General features: G+C 39.0%; 1 protein-coding gene across 2 annotated transcripts in view; it reads left to right on the top strand.

The window, feature by feature from the left end:
* ARP9 (actin-related protein 9) overlaps positions 1–20,582 on the top strand; it is a 158,301-nt gene that overhangs the window by 68,751 nt on the left and 68,968 nt on the right. For both annotated transcript variants that reach the window (XM_089990857.1, XM_089990858.1), the window contains exons 18-19: positions 5,995–6,040; positions 11,969–12,019. In XM_089990857.1, coding sequence (XP_089846983.1) covers positions 5,995–6,040; positions 11,969–12,019 — 97 coding nt within the window. The remainder of the gene's footprint in view (positions 1–5,994; positions 6,041–11,968; positions 12,020–20,582) is intronic.

Below are 20,582 nucleotides of genomic sequence, written 5' to 3'. Positions count from 1 at the left end.
AATATATTACAAATCAAGATTAACAAACAAAACAATATCTCACAAATCGACACTAGAAAACACATAATATCTTACAGATCGATATACGATAATTCAACATAATATATTACAAATCGATATACGACAATTCAACATAATATATTACAAATCGATACTGGAAAACACATAACATCTTAGAAATCGATATACAACGATTCAACATAATATATTACAAATCGAGATTAACAAACAAGACAATATCTCTCAAATCGACACTAGAAAACACATAATATCTTACAAATCGATATACGACAATTCAACATAATAACTTACAAATCGATATTAACAAACAAAACAATATTCCACAAATTGACACTGAAAAACACATAACGTCTTACAAATCGATATACGATAATTCAACATAATATATTACAAATCGATATTAACAAACAAAACAATATCTCACAAATCGACACTGGAAAACAATAACATCTTACAAATCGATATACGAAAATTCAACAAAATATATTACAAATCAAGATTTTCAACCGAAACAAAATCTCATAAATGAATCTAGAAAATACATAATATCTTACAAATCCATATACGGCAATTCAGCATAATATATTACAAATCGATATTCTCAAGCAAAACAATATCTCACAAATCGATACTAGAAAAAACATAATATATTACAAATCGATATACGACATTTCAGCATAATATATTACCTATGTCACATGGGTGCGGGTGCGGGGATGCGCCACTTCCAAAAAACCCACGTGCGGGGGTACGACAAATATATATATATATATATATATATATATATATCCTAATGAGTGGAGGAAGAGTACTTTGGTGCCTCTATATAAGAATAAGTGTAATATACAAGATTGCATAAACTATCGTGGTATAAAACTCATGAGCCATACTATGAAACTTTGGGAGAGGGTGATTGAGTCTAGGTTGAGGAAGGTTGTCATGATATCGGAGAATCAATTTGGTTTTATGCTTGGAAGATCAACTATGGAAGCTATACATCTTCTTAGACAACTTATTGAGAGGGTGATTGAGTCTAGGTTGAGGAAGGTTGTCATGATATCGGAGAATCAATTTGGTTTTATGCTTGGAAGATCAACTATGGAAGCTATACATCTTCTTAGACAACTTATTGAGAGAAATAGAGAGAGGAACAAAGATTTGCATATGGTTTTTATTGATTTGGAGAAGGCATACGATAGAGTACCTAGGGATCTTCTCTGGTGGACAATGATGAAGAAAGGTGTTTCTCTCAAGTATATTAGTATAATTAAGGATATGTATGAAGGAGTAGTAACCAATGTCCGCACTTGTGGAGGGGTGACAACCAATTTTCCTTTAACGGTTGGGTTATATCAATGATCTGCTTTAAGCCCTTTCCTATTTGCTATAGTGATGGATGAGCTTACGAGATCAATTCAAGAAAATGTGCCGTGGTGTATGTTGTTTGCTGATGATATTGTTTTGATTGATGAGTCTAGAGCTGGGGTTAATGCTAAGTTAGAATTATGGAGACAGACATTGGAAGCAAGAGGTTTTAAGTTGAGTAAGAGTAAGACAAAATATATGGAATGTTGGTTTAGTAAGCAACGAAGTAGTGATGGGAGTGTAGTGAAGCTTGGTGAGCAAGAAATACCGGTGGATGATTGTTTCAAATATTTGGGATCTATCATTCAAAAGTATGGAGAAATTGATGGAGATATAAATTATAGGATAAAGGTTGGGGGGATGAAATGGAAAAGTGCAACTGGAGTGTTGTGCGATCGTTGAATGCCATTGCAGTTGAAGGGAAAGTTTTATAGGACGACTATTAAGCCCGCTTTACTATATGTTACGGAATGCTGGGCTACCAAGAGACATGATATTCAAAAAATGAGTGTAGCTGAGATGCGTATGCTTAGATAGATGTGTGGAAATACAATAAAAGATAAGATTCGGAATGAGGGGATACGTAAGAAGGTAGGTGTTGCACCCATTGAAAATAAGATGAGAGAGAATCATTTACGGTGGTTTGGACATATTCGGCGAAGGCCTAATGATGCTCCAGTTAGAAGGATGGAGAAATGGGAAAATATATTAGTTAAAAGAGGTCGGGGTAGGCCTAGGAAGACTTGGATGGAGATGATAGAAAATGATATGAATGCTCTGAACCTCACCGAGGACATGGCATTGGATAGAAATGATTGGAGGAGAAGGATTCATGTGGAAGACCCATAATGATTTTCTTTGTTGGTTCATATCGCCGACCCCAATTGTTTTGGGATGAAGGTGTAGTTGTTGTTGTATATATATAACGTCCAAAAGTTAGACATAAATGACCCTAGGTGCGTTGACTGCATCCAGGGTTAGGTTGACCACATCGGGTGCGGGTGTGGCACCTAGTTGGAGAATCCCTGTGACATATATTAAAAAAAATTCTTTGCAATTGTTTTTTTAAGTTTGAAAAATTAGACCAAAATGACCCTGGGTGCGTTGACCGCACCCAGGGTCGGGTTGACCGCACCCGGTGCCGCACCTGCACCCGCGTCGCGTCGACGCGGGTGCAACACCCTGCTAGCCGAATCCCTGTGACATAGTATATTACAAATCGATATTAACCAGAGTTACCAGAAGCGCCCCTATAGTAGGGGAAGCGCGCTTCCCCGATACGCGCTTCGAAAGTGCGAAACGTCGCGCTTCCGAAACGCGTGGGGAAGCATCCCCTTTTTTTGGGAAGTGCCCTTCCCTTTTATAGGAAGCACGCTTCCCCCACACTTCCCCCTCGCTTCCCTTTTTTTCTATTTTATTTGTTATTTTTTTTATTTTTTCTTCTTTTTTCGCTTCCCCCTCGCTTCCTAGGTCGCTTCCGGTTCGCTTTCGGTTCGCTTCCGAGACGGTTCGTGACTTGCTTCTAAGTAGTCCCACGCTTCCCGCTTCCTAAATCTTTGAAAGTGCCTCGCTTCCCGTATCGCTTCCCGCTCCCGCTTCCTCGACTAGCAACTATGATATTAACAAATAAAACAATATCTCACAAATCGCTATACGTGTTACTACAACCGCGATTTGCGTTACATTGAATATACTGAGTGAATGGATGATACCGGATGGGGTAGAAGCCCTTGCTCGCATCTGTAACCAAGCATTCTTGCCAACAGGTCTCAACGTCTTACAAATGTCTTCAAGTTTTCAACCATTGAAACGATAAAATCTACCTGCAATAACAAAACAATGCCTTAATGACACTCGCGACGACATACGTTCTTCAATAATAGCATAATGACATGGAAAGATACTCACGATGTGACCTTAATGGCACTTGTTGGAATGTTTGTGCGTCATTGCTTTTTTCTATACTGCCTAACGAAAACGAAGAAGAGAAGACTGTAAAAAGAGATGGCCGACAAATCCCCCTATGACACCCACCAATGATCGAACCAGTCGTTCGATTTATAGTTATCTCCACAAGGTAGGAACGAACCCGAAAAAGTTTTCTATCTAACGCAAAGCAAGAATGAGAAGGCGGCCATGTGTTGTAACACAAGCTAAAAACAAAGGCGGAACGTGAAAATCTATTTACGGGGAGCAGGAGGACATTTTCGTCCAACGCATATCTATCTTACGGGAGGACATTTCCGTCAAAAGCATATCTACCTTTTTTATATGTTATTTTATTATAAAGTCATCGTGGGCAACATTGGCATATGAATTATCGCGGGTCCCAAAATATTCCTCCGTACACACCGGAACACGCAATTTGTGTTCCGGAAAGAACACACAACACCCTCTCCACCTAGGCACTCCTACCAGCCATGTCTATATCCAATCATTAGGTGCATCTGGCAATCTAGTATTTAGTTCATTAACCCAACAGTTTTAAAAGGTATCGTGCAATACACACTAATACAGTGTGTATAACACGATATGCAATTTGTGCAACTTAAGTTGTGCTGAATTATTTTCATTTTTTTTCATTTTTGAGATATGAAATTCCCCTTCGGGCCGGTTTATACACTTTGTCAGAAAGCTTGAGAGAGACATAGTGACAAAAGTAAAAAACAGAAAAAAACTCGCGAAAATAATTTTTTTTTAAATCTCACATTTTTCAGCAAAATCTCTGCAATAAAAAATATATTTTATAAAGAAAAAAAAATAAAAAACACAGTTTCTTACAATAAATAGTCGGTAAAAACATAAATATCGCGTTTAAAACGCAATATTTATGTTTCAGACGAAAAAATCATGAGAAATTGCCGTTTTTAACTTTCAGGTAATTTCTAGCGATATTGTCACGAGATTTTCATAAATCTCACGAGATTTGTCACTATGGAGAGAGACCCACACACCTCAGAGAGCTTGAGGGTGATTTGGGAGAAATTTCTTACAAGAGGGAGAGGGCTTTTGTGTTTTTCCACCAAGAGAGCATTTTTTACACATTTTTTTTATTCAAGAAGGTGGTTTAAGGTGATCGTTGAAGTAAAATTTTCATATTTTTTCCATTCTTGAAGGCTTTGAAATAAAATCATTCTCTTTTCTTACTTTTAGGTTCTCGTCTTTTTTATTTAGATTTAGAGATGTGGGAAAAACAAATTCCAGGCGAGCATAATGAACCTTAAGGACGAACTGATTCATTGCAAAAAGAAAGATAAATCAGTTTTGAATATCTGTCCAATGTTAATTGTATCTGTGTTCGACTGGGTGCCTCTGATGGGGATAAAGTGTAGTATTCTCTCTGTTAACTGGGAGTGGGAGACATGAATCTTTCATCACTAGCATAACTGCAAAGGATAAGGTTCCATCTTTTGCTAAACTTAGGCCTTTGTTATTGCAATTTCAGTCTATGTTTGGAGGTAAGAAGAAGGATAGAAATAATTCTAATGCTGATACTCATGATATTTTGTTCATGAGTAGCAATAATAATATTAATGCTGGAAATGTTGGACATGGAGGAAGATGCCAAGGAATAAATAATTTTGTGGGTCGTGGACACGGATGCTTTAATAGCAACAATGGTGACTATTATGGAGGTAGAAGTTGGATTAAACACCTATAATGGTGGTTGAGGAAATAGCTATAATGCTGGTCGTGGTAATCAAAGGAATTATGGGGGAAATTCTTTTAATAATACTGCTGGTCATGAACTTTTATTTATTCCTGGGACTGGTTATAATCAGCAAAATAATTCTGGGATATGTCATTGTCGTGGTTCAACCTATGGAAGAGAATTTTCATCAGAATAATTTCCAGCAGCATGCAGCCTTCAATTCTATGAGCAATCAGGCAGTTAATTGATTTTGGAACATCAAACCTAGATGGTGTTGCAGCCCTCAACACATCAATGATATGAAAGCAAAAACGAGAAAGGACACAAAGAAGAATAAGAAAGAACAAGAAAACTTCATTAGCTTGAAACTGAATTAATTACAACAATAAAAGAATCTCCTCTTTCCTAACAACCTATCTAAATCTGGACTAAAATGAACCTCTTACTTTGACTCTACAACAATCTTACAATGAAGGACAAGAATGCCCTTATAAATAATGAAAATGCATGAGGGGTATTAACCCACATTAGAAATACACAGTATTATGTTTCTCAACACTCCCTCTCAAACTTGAGATGATGCTAAAGGAATTATCCCAAGTTTGAAGAGGAATCAACAATTGTTGTGTCCGTGAAATTTTAAGTGTTGTGCCGTGTTGACACAGGATACACATGCTAAGTGAAGCATTTGTGTGAAAGTTGATGTGGTATCAAGGATTTTTTCCCCTTGCTATTAAAAAATGGTCTAGTAATGTTATTTGGTTATATGTTGCACTTTATGAACCAAATGTTGCTTAATTTTTTTAGTTAAATAGGATCTATTTAAACATGTAGACTAGTTGAAATTTCCAAGGGCACTCTTTTCCAGTGTTGGATCTTGTTAATGATATACCATGAACTAATAGTCTAAATTTATATTTGCAAATTATTTTGCTCATCTTTCTTTATTTATTTAGGGTCTTGCATGCAATCCCTTCACATGAAGCTATTGATACTGTAGAGGTGAGCAAAACTTATAACATGCTAGCGACATTGTACTTGTATGATCCTCATTTCTCTTTGTAGCTCTTTTCAATTGTTGTTTTGCATATCAGTTGCAGACAATATTCTAACGTATTTCCCTTTTTTTTTTTACAATAGGATTGATCAAAATTTGATATTAGCATGCATGCTCACTGTTTTCTTGCATCTACTAAATATCCCTTAAAAATATATTGAAGTCACACTAATCATTGTTCAATTCATGCCTTTTTCAATGATTCAATCTGATATTTTTTGATAAACTGTTGTATGTGTTAGTTTTATTTCAATTTTTAGGTTTGACATACTGTGTGGTTAAATTGTAAAGTCTAAAACCTTGAAATAATCTGGTTGCATATAAAAATTGTGAATTTGAGTGAAAGTTAAAAAAAAGTTTTAATTATGAAAAAATTACAATTGAAAATGTTGTACTTGGTGAAGATTCATTAATGAGTTGAAGCTGCCACCAGTACACCATGCATCAGTTGCAAAAAACTCTATCATGATAAAACAATTGATATAATTGAACTAATTTTAAAATCTTTTTTGAGGTTAGAAACTGCAACAAAATTGTGGTAGATACTTGAAAGTTTCAACCAGGTAGATGCCAAGAACCAACTCTGAGCTGAGCCAGAAATATAGATGAGGACTAATGCTATCATGCCTTCCACTTTGCAACTCATCTTTTTCGGTGGCAAGAGTATAAACTTCCAAATGTCCAAAAGATGTATCACAAGTGACCAAATGATTTCAAACGAGGTTATGAAAAGGTAATCCAAGAACTCAGCAATTTGAACAAGTTTGTAGCACAGATACCAATCTCAACAACATTGACAACATTGGAAGCATGCAAGATTTTTTATGAATGTGATTTGCATGTTAGAAACCAACATTTAAGGAATATGATAAAAATCAATAACATGAAATTTTAATATATTTCCCTCTAATGCATGAAACAGGAAATTGTTGTCCAATTGCATATAGTGAAAATAACTTAAAAGGCCAAACTAAAGCTTGTAAAGTATCATATTCAATATGTTAGGTTTCATGCTAAAATGATACAATTAGGAAATCATTATATGGGGTTTTGTATTATGCATCATAAAACTTCAAAGCTTATGGGAACAATTAGCACGGGCTGAAACTAAGATTGTGGACAAGGAATGGCTGTTACGGCTAGATATTGTCTAAAATGACTTGAATAAGAATATATTCAAGGTTGCATGTATCATATTGTTACCTGTATCAGTCAGGTTCAAAATAAGATAGTATCCTATCATAAGAAATCATAAATTTTTAATAAAAAAAATTCAAAAATTTAAAAAAAAATCATGAAAAATCAGGAAAAAATAATAAAAATTGTAAAAAAATCATAACACATGAAATAATGATGAATTGCACAAAACAACCATAAAATCACATATGAAGCATTTATGTACCTATGAGCTGCATAAGACATCATAACCAAGTTTTTTAAAAAATAACATGACACAATAACCAAGTTTTTTAAAAATATACCATAAACCATCATCATCATCATTATCTTCTTATTGTTCTTCTTCTTCTCCTCCTTTGGCATTTACATAATCTCCAATATACGTTGGCTTTGCATCATCTACGTCCTGGGCTCCTTTCATGTTTATCTAATGAATGTCTTCATTCAGAATGTCTACTCCTTCTTGAACCTATGCATCAAATACATCAAAAATTTCCAAACTAATGGGATCAAATTGCTCTTTGTGTCTCTTTGATGTTAGTTTTTCTATTTGCCTAAAAATATAACATAAAAAATTTAAAATTAGTTGAGTTTTGTATGATATAAAAAAACTTTAAATAAACACATGAAAATGACAAATAAACTTTACAAATTTATATATCTTTGCCTCAGTCATAAGTTGTAGCAAACGTAGATGAGGTCATTGAGTCTTTTGTGCTCCAATCTATTTCTTTGTTTTGTATATATTTGATAAAAAATACTCAAATTTCTATCGTATCCACTTTTACTACACGTTTGACTAAGAATACGAATGCCAAAAAGCTCTCAAGTTTGAAACATCACTTACAAACCTGATCCACCACATGCGAATGACAAAAACCCTTTCCCTTGTGCACGGATCGACCCTCAAATCGCTCTCACAAGTTCTAGGGTGCATGGATACCTCTCTAATGACTTATACACAAATAAGGGAGTTGGCCCTCAAGAGGTATTTAAAACCCAAAACAAAAAAATTACGATTCAGTCATTTTTCAAGCGCATCGAGTATGTATCGCACGATGCACCCTGTATCGCACGATACATACAATACAAATACGATGTGCACTCATATTGCGTATCGTATCAATTTTCTATATAATAGTGATACTTATCATATCATATCATACAATACGGTACGATACATACAACCTTGAGAATAATATCAATCATTAATAGTGTATTATCAAATTACTTTGTTAAAGCCTCAAAGAGAATCCTTTTGGTAGAAAGATCTACAAACAATGATATTTTCTGTAGCACTTCCCAATACTCGAAGAAAATTGCAAAATGTGTCACTTGTTGATGCCATCCAGTGAACATTATAGATAATAGAAGGCACAAATATAGTGGTGGAGATGATGGACTTGCTAGAAAATTCAAGTTATGATTTGAAAAGCTAAGAAACCCTCTCACTGCACTGTTATAGAAGGCAATGAGAATTCAAGTGGAGAGAATGAGCCAAATTTTCTTACTTTTTCCAGCTAAATATCCCAGGTCGTAGTTGCTGAATTATTCTCTTGAGACGATAAAGTGCTTAAAGTCCATGTTTCTGTACACTCTGAACTTGTTAATGTTTTCATAATGCTATTGAACTAGATGGGTAGGGGTGGGCATCTGGCCAGGCCGGCCCAGACTGAGCTGACTGGGCTATTGACCAGGCTGGCCCGTTGGAAAAACCCTGGCCCACAGCCCACCCGTTAGCCCATGGGCCTAATTGGGCCAGGTCGGGCCTATTATATAATATATAATATATATAATAATGGGCTGGACTGGTTAGACCGGGCCGGCCTGCAGCCCGCTTTGGGCTGGGCCGGACCAGAGGTCCGGTTTGGGCCAAGCCGGTGCCAATTATATTGGCCCAGGCTCGGCGGGCCGGACTAGGCCCGGCCCAGTGCCCACCTCTATAGATGGGCGCTCATTTCAACTGGACCACTAAATAAACACTTTGTTTTCCTAATTATAGTCAGTGATATAGGTGATGATCAGGGTTACCGGAAGTGCCATAGGACCCGAGGAAGCATGATACGTGGCACTTCCGAAACGCGCTGGAAAACACCTAAATGGGAAGCTCACTTCCCTTTCTTTTTATCTTTTTTATGTTTTTTTTCCTTCTTTTTCCCTTTTTTTCGCTTCCCCCTCGCTTCCAGTTTGCTTTCTAGGTTTCTTCCGGTTCGCTTCTCTTCTCGCTATCGAGACGACTTCTGGTTTGCTTCTAAGTCATCCTGCGCTTCTTGCTTCATAATTTTTTGGAAGTGTCTCACTTCTCGCTTCTGCTTCTCGAATCACTTCCCGCTTCCCTGATGGGCAACTCTGGTGATAATAATTTGGGGCAACTCTGGTGATAATAATTTGAAAATATTGCAATGTTATAGTGATAAATTGAAAATGTGAACTAGTGCAACATTCTCATATCATAATATCATCATTTTGAAGAAACTTGATGAGTTCCATCATTCTTATTTTCATTTGTTTAGGCATTATAAATGTGGTTCTTTTTCTTATTTGCTATTTTTTTTCCTGTGTTAACTTCCATGACTTTTTATATTATTGTGGAGGATTGCTGAAATATTGGTGACTCTGTGTCTCACACATAAGGAACACTAATCTACAACTACGATATTAGACTTGTTTTGAATATATGAATTTTATGCACTTTTATAATCTTGCACGTACATAATATAGATATCAGATTATCTATATATTGTTTAAATAAACAAAATACATGTGAAGGAGATACTATGTGTGTGTATGAGTGTGTGTGTGTGTGTCTGTGTGAAATTATTCCTTATGAGAATTAAAAAAAGAAATGTCTTTCTTAAAATATCAGGAAGTTGAAAAGAAAGGGAATTTTTTGGAAGAAGTTATAATTTTTAAGCAACAAAGACGTCTAAAAAGGTTGAGAGACAAGTGCTAGACACCTTAAATTATAACCTTGTAATTTGCTTGTTACCTTGCAAATGATCATGAGGCTACATGAAATACGAACTACTCTAATAACATGCAACAAACAGCTAATAAATGCAACAACTAAAAGCCAAAGATAACATAAGTTTTGTAAATTAAAGCACTATATGTACCATACCTGAAAAGGTCATGAATTTAAGTCATTGTATCATGATAGTATACGTTACAAATTCGCATAAATGAAAATACATTAACCATCAGCTGCTGTCCAAATCATGCCCTCAACATTCTTCTCCTTCATGGACATCTTTAATTTTCAAGGACATTTGACCATCTTCTGTTTACAAAAAAGACATCATATCTATGTAACACGGACTCTTCTAACAGGGCACCGCACCTGCGTCGCACCCGCACCCATGCAGCTGCGACACTTGGACACGGCTTCCTTTGTGTCACGTGAAGTCAACCACACTGAGATCCATTTCTGTCTAAAAGTAAATTTAGTTAACCCTAACCAAGTTCAGTTTGATCTATATTATATATATATATATACATAAATGCACACATTAATTTAAAATTGTTAAAAATTATATATATACCCTCCCCGCAACCCCGCACCCAAGTTTTTTCAAAGTGCCGCATCGCCGCATCCACACCTGCACCTATGTGACATAGCATCATATGTATATTCCATATCAATTTAAGAAGTCTTTTGGTTATTACCTTTTCTCTAAACTTATTTGGTTCTGGATATGCAGAAGCATTTTAGTTTCATGCATGGGTTTCACTAATTTCAAGCTTGGTTTCTGTAATGAAACACAAGTGCACAAGAGGAATGCCACAAAGGGCTACAAAGAGTGCACAAACACACAAGCAAAAGGCCACTAATGGGCAAGATAAAAAACCACAAAGGGCTAAGCACAACTCACACTTAAAGTGGAGCAAAAACACCAATAAAATAAAAATAATGTATTAAGAATGCCAAGGAAAGGCACAAAAGAAAGAGGAGCTAACAGCCCCTATTTATACAAAGAAGGGACCAAGGGGGGCTCCCATAGAGCCGATGGGAGCTCCCCAATGGTCATATTTATGACCGTTGGGAAAGCTCCCAATGGCTCTATGGTTAATGACCATAGAGCCCTTGGTCAATTAAATAAAAGAAAGAAAATGAAAAACATTATAAAAGACAAAACTGTCCCTAGCAGACAATTCTAATTACAAGGGTAAAAAAGACTAAAATGCCCCTAGTGGGCAATACAAAATATATGACAAATAAAATCATATATACATATATATTCACATATACATGCATATATATCACAAAAAAACTAGGAGACACACACACACACACACACACACACACACACATATATATATATATATATTAACAGGTTTCCCCCCATGGATCCATCAAAAGTGGGATGGCTTTTGCTTCTCAAATACCACTTCTTGCATCAATTTTAAAGCAATCTCTAAGTGAAATTTTTCTACAAGAAATGGATTTTGCACTGAAAATCAATCTCTATACATCCAAGCATGACGTAGTGAACTCAGATTAATCAACCAGGTGTCAGATCCTTATTATAATTTTGGGTTTGAAATTTCTGTCAGATGTGCTTATGTTTCAGATTTGAACTAGTTTGCCTGAGTATGTTTCATTTTTGTATTACCACTTGGCATATTCTAGACGCTTAGTTTCTTGATGATGAGTTGATGCTGATACATGTTGCTATTAATAACTATATGGCCAGGTTTTACCCTCAAAGACACATCCCCCATTTGTTTCATGGAAAGGAGGATCAGTAAGTTGCACCCTTCCCTCATGCTAGTGATATATGGCATATCCTTTCATGCATTTATAAGCATCTAACTGGTCAATATATTAGTGGTTCATTCCAGATGTCTGTGACTCTGAATCCATATTTTAAAGTCTGCTACTATGTGATCGTTCTTAGGTTGTTTTTGTTTCATTAAATATTTCTTGCTTTTCCATAATGAGGTAACTAAATTCTTTCCCAACTTAACCTTATGGAACACTTAGGAGACAACTTCTAACAGTAAAGTCCAAGAGTGTAAGTGACGTTTTTCTTCAATGAGAGCCTAATATATATCAAAAAATCAATCCAAAGTTAGGTCTTTAGAGAACATGCAGTACAGAGAGTGTCAAGATAGCAAGCTAAACCTGTGAAGGCACAAAGAAAACTTATAATAAATCAAATGCTTAATTTTGTGGCATTTCCTAACCAAGTTGGGTCATATTGTCCTTGCCAGTGGATCCAAATCATGTTGGAATGTATTGATCCAACACTTATCAATAAATGCAGCACATGAGCTATACTCCGATGAAATCCAATGATTTCTAGTCTTTTTTCCATATTCGTCTTTTGGTATTTCTATAAAGAAGATTAGGCTATTGTTCATCCTTTTCCGTTGTCAGACGAGCATTTCAGAATGGCTACCTTCAAGTAATATGGTTATGATTGGGGGCTTAGTGGCTTGGGTCTGTTTCTACCTGAGAAGGTGATTTGCTTGCAAACGATCTTTGGTGGGAGTTGCATTATTCTGATGCCCAGGTTTCTCAATGCATAGGTTTCTCAATGCATATTGAAAACCAAGTAACAGGGACATGGCTAACCACCACCAGTACCTGTGTCGACACGCCTGGGTATGGGTACCGGACGCGGTGTGGGTATGGGTGGTTGGGTTGGATCTGGTTCAACACAGACCCAATTGGAAAACCCATATTTTTTTCCTTATTTGAACTTGGGTCAAAGGTCCTCTTGAGCCCTCCCTTGCAAAGAGAGAGAGAGAGGGATTGGTACCTCTTTCTTCTTCTCCTCCTCTCTTTCTCCTTCTTTGGTTTCAGACTTCTCGCTTTCTGTAAAACCCATGATTTTCCAAAAAAAAACAATGTATGTTGGACCCGGGTCAGATCCAGATCCGACCCGGACACGAACCCGGGCACCCGATTCCCTCCCCCGAGCTTACTTAAAGCACGCAGGGGGCAAGGGTTTCTCATTCGAGAAACCCTGTGCCCCCGCTCTCTCTCTCTCATGTCGTTTGCCCGCAGCCCCCCCCGTCTTCTCTCGTCCGACCGCCGCCGACGCCAACCGGGTACCCAACCTCTGTCGATCATCTCCCTCTCTTTGCCGTTTCCTGTGTCTGGCCACCCGCCACCAGGAAACCCCACAGCCCCCGATCTTCCTTCCTCAGCTCGCCGACGGGGCCCTCGCCGGAGCCCCCTTTCGGCGACGATCTTCAGCTGACCCACGGAACCTCCGCCATGGCCACCCCGATCTCGACACCCTTTCTCCCCCCTCGCTCCTCATCCTTCGGCGAACCACAGTCGGGCTCCACCCGTCGCCCAACGTCCCCCTCTCCCCTGTGCACTTGCCGACAACCCTCACCGGAAGAGCCCCCGATGTCGGCAAGCCTTCCGTCCCTCTTTCTCTCTCTCTCGCTCTCCTGCTAGTGTTCCGACCACCCGACGTCTTCTCGCAGGTAACCTCTCTCTCTTTGTTGTCTTCTTCCTCTCCTTCGTCTTCTTCGTCCTCTGTCTTCTTTCTCCTCCCATTACATACGGTGAGAGGGATCCTCTGCCCTCCCCCTCTCTCGCTCTGTGTTAGGCTCGCAGTGGAGGGGTGCTGCCCACTTCCCTGCTCTACTTCCTCTGGCTTCCAGAAGACAGGGGCTTGCCTTTGTCTTTTCCTGGCTCCTCGTTAGGCAAGGGTTCCACCCCTGCCACTTTTCGTTTGTCGGAAGGCAGGGGCGAGACCCCCCTGCCTCTTTCTTCTTCGTCAGGCAGGGGCGGAGCCCCCTGCCTCCTTCCGTTTGGTCAGGCAGGGGCTTCGCCCCTGTCGCCTTATTTTCCTCGGCAGGCAGGGGCAAGACCCCTGCCTCCAACCTTTCTGGCAGGCGAGGGATCACTCCCTGCCTCTTCCCCACTTCTCGACAGGTTGCCTCAGATTTTCGGCAGGGACCTCGCCCCTACCCTTGTTATCCCTTCGGCAGGCAAGGGCGAGGCCCTCTGCTGCCTTTGGATTTTCGGCAAGGGGGCTTCGCCCCATGCCCCTATTCGTTTCCCTGACCGGCAGCCGGCAGGCAGGGGTAGAGCCCCTGCCCCTTGCCTCTTGTCTGCAACAACAGATAGGTGTTGCGCCCCTGCCCCTTTTTCTTCTTTCGTTTTATTTTAACATGCTAACATGTTTGTACTGTCGCAACTTGCGCGACGGAGCCCGCATGCGCCCCACAGCTCGAGACCTTCATCTCATACACTCGAGACGTGCACAACCCTCAAAACTTTCAAGGTAGGCAAAAGTTGCGCAAAGGACAATGAATGAATTAAAAATTACAACAATTAAAACTAAAGACTAAAAATAGAAAAGAAAGGACCAAGGACAATATATACGTATACGTATACGTATATACGTACGCTTTTTACTCAAGGACGCGGTTTTGCGATCCTTGTCCTATTTACTTTCTGTTGCCGCCACACTTTATGTGCCCAGGCTTATTATTCTTTGCATTTACTTTCTGTCGCCGCCACGCTTTTACATGCACAAACTCCTTTCCTGTATTTAAATTCCTGCCTTTACTTTCCTACATTTACATTCTTGTCTTTACATTTTTGCACTTATATTTCTGCAATTAAATTTGTCTCTGCATTCCTGTCGTTACTTTTCTGTCGCCGTCGTGCTTTATGTGCACATGCTTTGTTTTCACATTTATGCTTTCTGTTGTTTTCTTGCCGTCGCACGCAATGCACGGTCGTGCCCTCGTGGCTTCCCCCGCGTATTGCCTCGCAAGGCTCACAGGAGCACCTACCTACTTTTCTCTCTCTCTCTCTCTCTCTAGGAAAGATGCAAAGTTGGGCACATGTGCTTTAGTCTCGAGAAAAGGGTTCCCGTGCGGGGCTTCGACTTCTCGAGAACGCAGATGTGCAAAGTAAAGCTGGTGCACCCTAGCTCTTTGCTCCACTACGAGTCGATGCACTCGAGAGGGTTTTGTTGGATTCAGGGCGATCCTAAGACTTGCATGATACTTATTGTTTCACAATATGTTAAGCATGCTAGAAGTTTCTTGTTGTACATTACGCTCTTGCGAAACACTGTGTTGGGTTCTCCTTGAGAAAACCCATGCCCCTATCATCGTAATCGTCCACTTAGACAAGGATGATTGTGCAATGAGTAGGATGAGAGGTCTGTGGTAACCTCGAAGCGTATGAATAACACATTGTGAAAATCATTTACAAAATGATGTTTCGCCCTCACAGGCAGGATGCTCATGTTGGTTTAAAGGACCCGAACATGTCAAATGCAAATTAAAATGATTACATCGTTTCTTTCACAACATATTAAAGCTGAAGTTTCTTTTTGAGAAACTCATGCCCCTATCATCGTACCTATACTTTTAGACAGGTACACTATGTTTGTACTACGATGAGTAGGATGAGAGGTATTTGGTAACCTCGAAACGTGCAATGACATATTGTTGAAGTCACATAATGATGATGTCCGCCTTCACAAGCAAGATGCTTGAGTTTGTTGAAAGATCAGAGCATATACAATGGGTCTTCAGTTAAATAATATCTAATGCGCCCATTCAACCCGCTGTGTTTATCAAGGGGGAGGATGGATTGGTACAAAACTTCGATGGACAGGTTGTTAACAACCACCCCTCGGGCAAATGACTCGGTGTCCCCAGTCATCGGAGTTAGGATATGGGACTACCATAAATTATCGTAGGTGGTAGATCCCTTGGACTTATGCAGACGTAGGATTCATTCGTGGTCATGAATGCCTTCGAGGAATTCTCTCTTGGTCACTGACCGTCATCTTGAGGAGCGGACTCAGTTAGCCATCCGGGTTATCTAAAACACATTGCATAATAAACCCTCGGATCGGTCTCGGCTGTTTCTACATGTCGTGCCTTGTGCGTACCCGTAAGGCCAGCTAATATCGAAACAAAAGTTATCCTGTTCACATTACTTTTAAATCTAGATTAGGTCATATTACTTGTCGAATTTAGATTCGTTCACGTATTACATATGCTTATATCCTGTGTTAGTTAATTGCTTTAGTTAACTGTTCTCTACTTGTGGAATCAATTGTACATGCTAGAAATAGATTATTTTTTACACAGTTAACTGTTCATGTTAGTGTAGCTTAAATTACTGTCTAAAATTGCTTATCATGCCAATATAATGTCTTACTTTAATTTTGGTTTCTTATTGTCTTGCTTGCGTACCTACTAGTTTTTCGTGAAACTGGCCCATTTCATGGGTGCAGGTGACGAGTAGGCCTACCAGACAACCGATGGCCGGATGCTAGATGGCCTGAGACTTCACTCTCCTGCTCACAGTTTTGTGTCCTGGATACCTGTTTTGGTGTTGAGTTTTGTATAAGGGAAAACCCTCAATTTTGTACAACTGAAGTTTATCATCAATGTATATTTGGTTCACTAATTGTTTTGTTAAAATGCTTTTGAAAATGATGGTTTTAATGATGGTTTTTATGGTAACGTGCCCAAAGTTGTCAACTTGTTTTGCTTTTCAAAAAATTTGTTTTAGTTGACAAAAACTCTGAAAAAATGAAAGGTTTTCTAGGTATTTTTAAAGGTTTACAAGTATGAAATTTTGGGGCGTTACAACTTGGTATCAGATCAGTTGGGGACAATGATTCTTGGCCATCGAGCATTCTCATCGCGCTGTAAGTAAAGTCTCTTCTGCTTAAAAAAATTGAATTTCGTAGACTTAGACTTCTTGTTCCTTAAAGTTTTTGCTTAAAGTTGAATCCCTCTTTTGATGTCAGATTGGCCAGAGCAGTGGCACACGTAGGACGCATGGCCGCTCAGTAAGGGATAGGAGTCCTGTAATAGAAAGGAACAAACGTATGACGTCCTGGACATACTTTTTGACTGACAAGCCGCCCCCATCCATGTTTGCTAATGCTTGGGGCTTTGTGCCCTCTGTTGCTTACCAGGCACCGCTAGTCGTGACTTGGGCAATAGAACACTTTTGGGAAGACGATCGCATGCCGTCACATGTTTGGGTCAACCATAACGTCACATTTGGTGCATCGGAGGTGGAAGGCCCTCTTAATGCACAAACAGACTCTACAAACTCTTTTGCCTTTTGCCTTTTGCCTTTCTGCATATCTACCAACTATGCTGGGATTTTGTATGCTACCTACGAAAAATATACGAATATGAACCCTTCTTTTGACTTTGTTCTTCCGAGTTCCTTTAATCCTGATACGAGCATCCTTTGACATATAAAGGATGGTGCGAAGCACGAACGATGATCTGACAGACGAATGGTCGAAACAACAGGGGATTCGTGATGGATTCCTTTAGTACCCTCGCTGAGGTGATGCGAAGCCAGGTTCGCTCGCAACGGGATCAAGCTCCCTTTTCTGAGTTGAGCCAGTACACGACAACATGATATGAAAGGTTCCTAAAACTTGATGCTCCAGCTTTCGTCGGTAAGACCGACCCAAATGTGGCCAAAAACTGGGTCAAGGAGGTGGAACGTGTGTTCCAAGTTTTGTCAGTCTTGGATGACAAGAAAACTTTCTCTCTTAGGACAAATGTGCCCTGAGGTCCTTAGGATTATAATGCTTATGTTAGCATATAGGTGAATGACACATCACGCCTACAAATGATTAATTTTGACTTATTAGGTGATTGACACATCACACCTACAAATGATTAGTTTTGACTTATTAGGTGAATGCAACATGACGCCTACAAATGATTAGTTTTGACTTATTAGGTGAATGCAACATCACACCTACAAATTATTAGTTTTGACTTATTGTCTATGAATGCATATGAAGATGATGCAATGATCTGAATGCCTTAGATACATATATAACTTAAATCCTGTGTGTATAACTCAAACTATGTAGAAGTTACATATGTTGAGGTTTAGTTGCTTCGTATTATGAAATGTACATGTTCACATTTGTATGCATAAAACTTATTCTTTGAAGTTCAATTTATGAAATACAATGTTCCTTGTGGCAATGATATGATCCATAAGATATTATGCTTCTGCATAATATGATTTAAATGCCACATGATTTGAAATTATGAATACATGATATAAATGTTTAGTTCAATAGTGAATTATGGTTCTTGGAACCTTATTGGTTAAATGTGTGATTTATGATTTAAGTCCTGTAGAAGGAAGCAACCACTTGTGTGTGTAGAGAGAGAGAGAGAGAGAGAGAGAGAGAGAGAGAGAGAGAGAGAGAGAGAGAGACTCGGCTGCACAGAAGCTAATTTCATTTCCTTTGGAGTAGGGCTTCTCTCTATATTAAATAGAGAGAGGCTAAAAGGAAAAATTACAACTAAGTCCTTATGCAAACAAAAATTCAAAACACCTCTAATATAAAAGAACTTTAACCTAAAAACCACCTATTCTCAACACTCCCCCTCAAGCTGGAGCATAGATATCAATCATGCTCAGCTTGTCACAACATTTTGAGAAATTTGGCCTAGCAAGAGGCTTTGTAAACATATCTGCAACTTGGTCTTCCGACTTTAGGTATTTGGTAGTGATATGACCAGCTTGAATCATATCTCTTACATAGTGGCAATCAACCTCAATGTGCTTTGTTCTCTCATAAAAGACAGGATTGTTTGCTATATATGTCGCCGCTTTGTTATCGCACATCATGGACATTGGAGATGAAAACTTCACCTGGAGATCATGAAGAACAGTGCGAACCCACATCAATTCAGCAGCTGTTTGGGCCATAGCTCGATATTCTGATTCTGCACTCGACCGGGAAACCACATTTTGTTTCTTACTTCTCCACGAAATCAAGTTGTCTCCCAAAAACACACAGAATCCTGTGGTAGATTTTCTATCTATTACAGATCCAGCATAGTCAGCATTAAAATAGGCTACTATCTCCAGAGTTCCACCTTTCCTGAACAATAACCCCTTTCCAGGAGAGGATTTTAGATATCTAAGAATCATTATGGCTGCATTCCAGTGTACCTCAGTTGGTTTGTCCAAAAGCTGGCTCACTTTGCTTACTGCTAAAGCAATATCTGGCCTGGTCACAGTTACATATAATAGCTTCCCTACTAGGGAGCGATAACTTTTGCTATCAACTGGTTTTGACCATTATTCAAACAACTGAACTTTATGGTCCATGGGAATATTTGCTGGTTTAGCTCCCAACATGCCCGTTTCCTTTAATAAGTCAAGAACATACTTCCGTTGAGACAAAACCATCCCTTCACAGCTCCTAGCAACTTCTATACCCAGAAAATACCTGAGTGAACCAAGGTCTTTTGTAACAAAGTGTTTTTGAAGATGAGCCTTTGTGGCTTCAATAGCTTTCACATCATCTCCTGTAAGAATGATGTCATCCACATATACCACCATAACAACTATGCCAGAGTTAGTTTTCTTTATAAATAGTGTATGATCTGCTGCTGATCTATTAAAGCCAAAGCTTGACATCACTTCAAACAACTTTTGAAACCATGCACGAGGACTTTGTTTCAAGCCATAAATCGCCTTTCTCAATCTACACACTTTCTGACACTCCCCCTCAACCTCGAATCCTGGAGGTTGTTGCATGTAAACAGTCTCAGATAGATCACCATATAGAAATGCATTTTTCACATCTAATTGGCACAAGCTCCAACCATGCTGAACAACAACTGAGAGAACAAGACGGATGGTACCCATCCGTGCAACTGGAGAAAAAGTTTCAAAGAAGTCAATACCATATGTCTGAGTATATCCTTTCGCTACTAATCTGGCCTTGTACCTTTCAATAGAACCATCAGATTTGTACTTTATTGTATACACACATTTATATCCAACAATGTCAGCATCTGTTGGGGAATCAACTAGATCCCATGTATGCTGAGATATTAAAACATTCATTTCTTCTTGCATAGCCAGCTTCCAGCGATTATCAAGTTCTGCCTGTTGATAGTTCAAAGGAATGGTTTCAACAGATAAGGCTGAAATAAAAGACTTCATTTGATTTCCAATTCTGGCATCGGAGACAAAATGAGATATGGGATATACGGTACATTGTCGTGTCCCCTTTCGTAGAGCAATAGGCCTGTTATCATCATCCTGAAGATCACTATTGTCAGTAGAACTTACCTCAGGAGAAGAAGAAGATGAGGGCTCTTGCGAAAGTGGAGCTCTACGCACATATACCAATGGAGGATTATTAAATCTGGAAGAGGATGAAGTTTGGTTCGGTAACGAGGGCACAAATTCCAAAGGAAAAGGAGGTATAGGTAATAGAAAAGACTCAGCTGGATCAACCTGAAGCGGTGAACCGAAAATAGAGTAATATGGAGAGGATTCCAAGAAAGATACATCCG

This window comes from Nuphar pumila, chromosome 16, assembly GCF_984573655.1.
Source record: "Nuphar pumila chromosome 16, dmNupPumi1.hap1.1, whole genome shotgun sequence".
NCBI classification, from domain to species: domain Eukaryota; kingdom Viridiplantae; phylum Streptophyta; class Magnoliopsida; order Nymphaeales; family Nymphaeaceae; genus Nuphar; species Nuphar pumila.
This window is presented reverse-complemented; position numbering and strand designations above follow the sequence as displayed.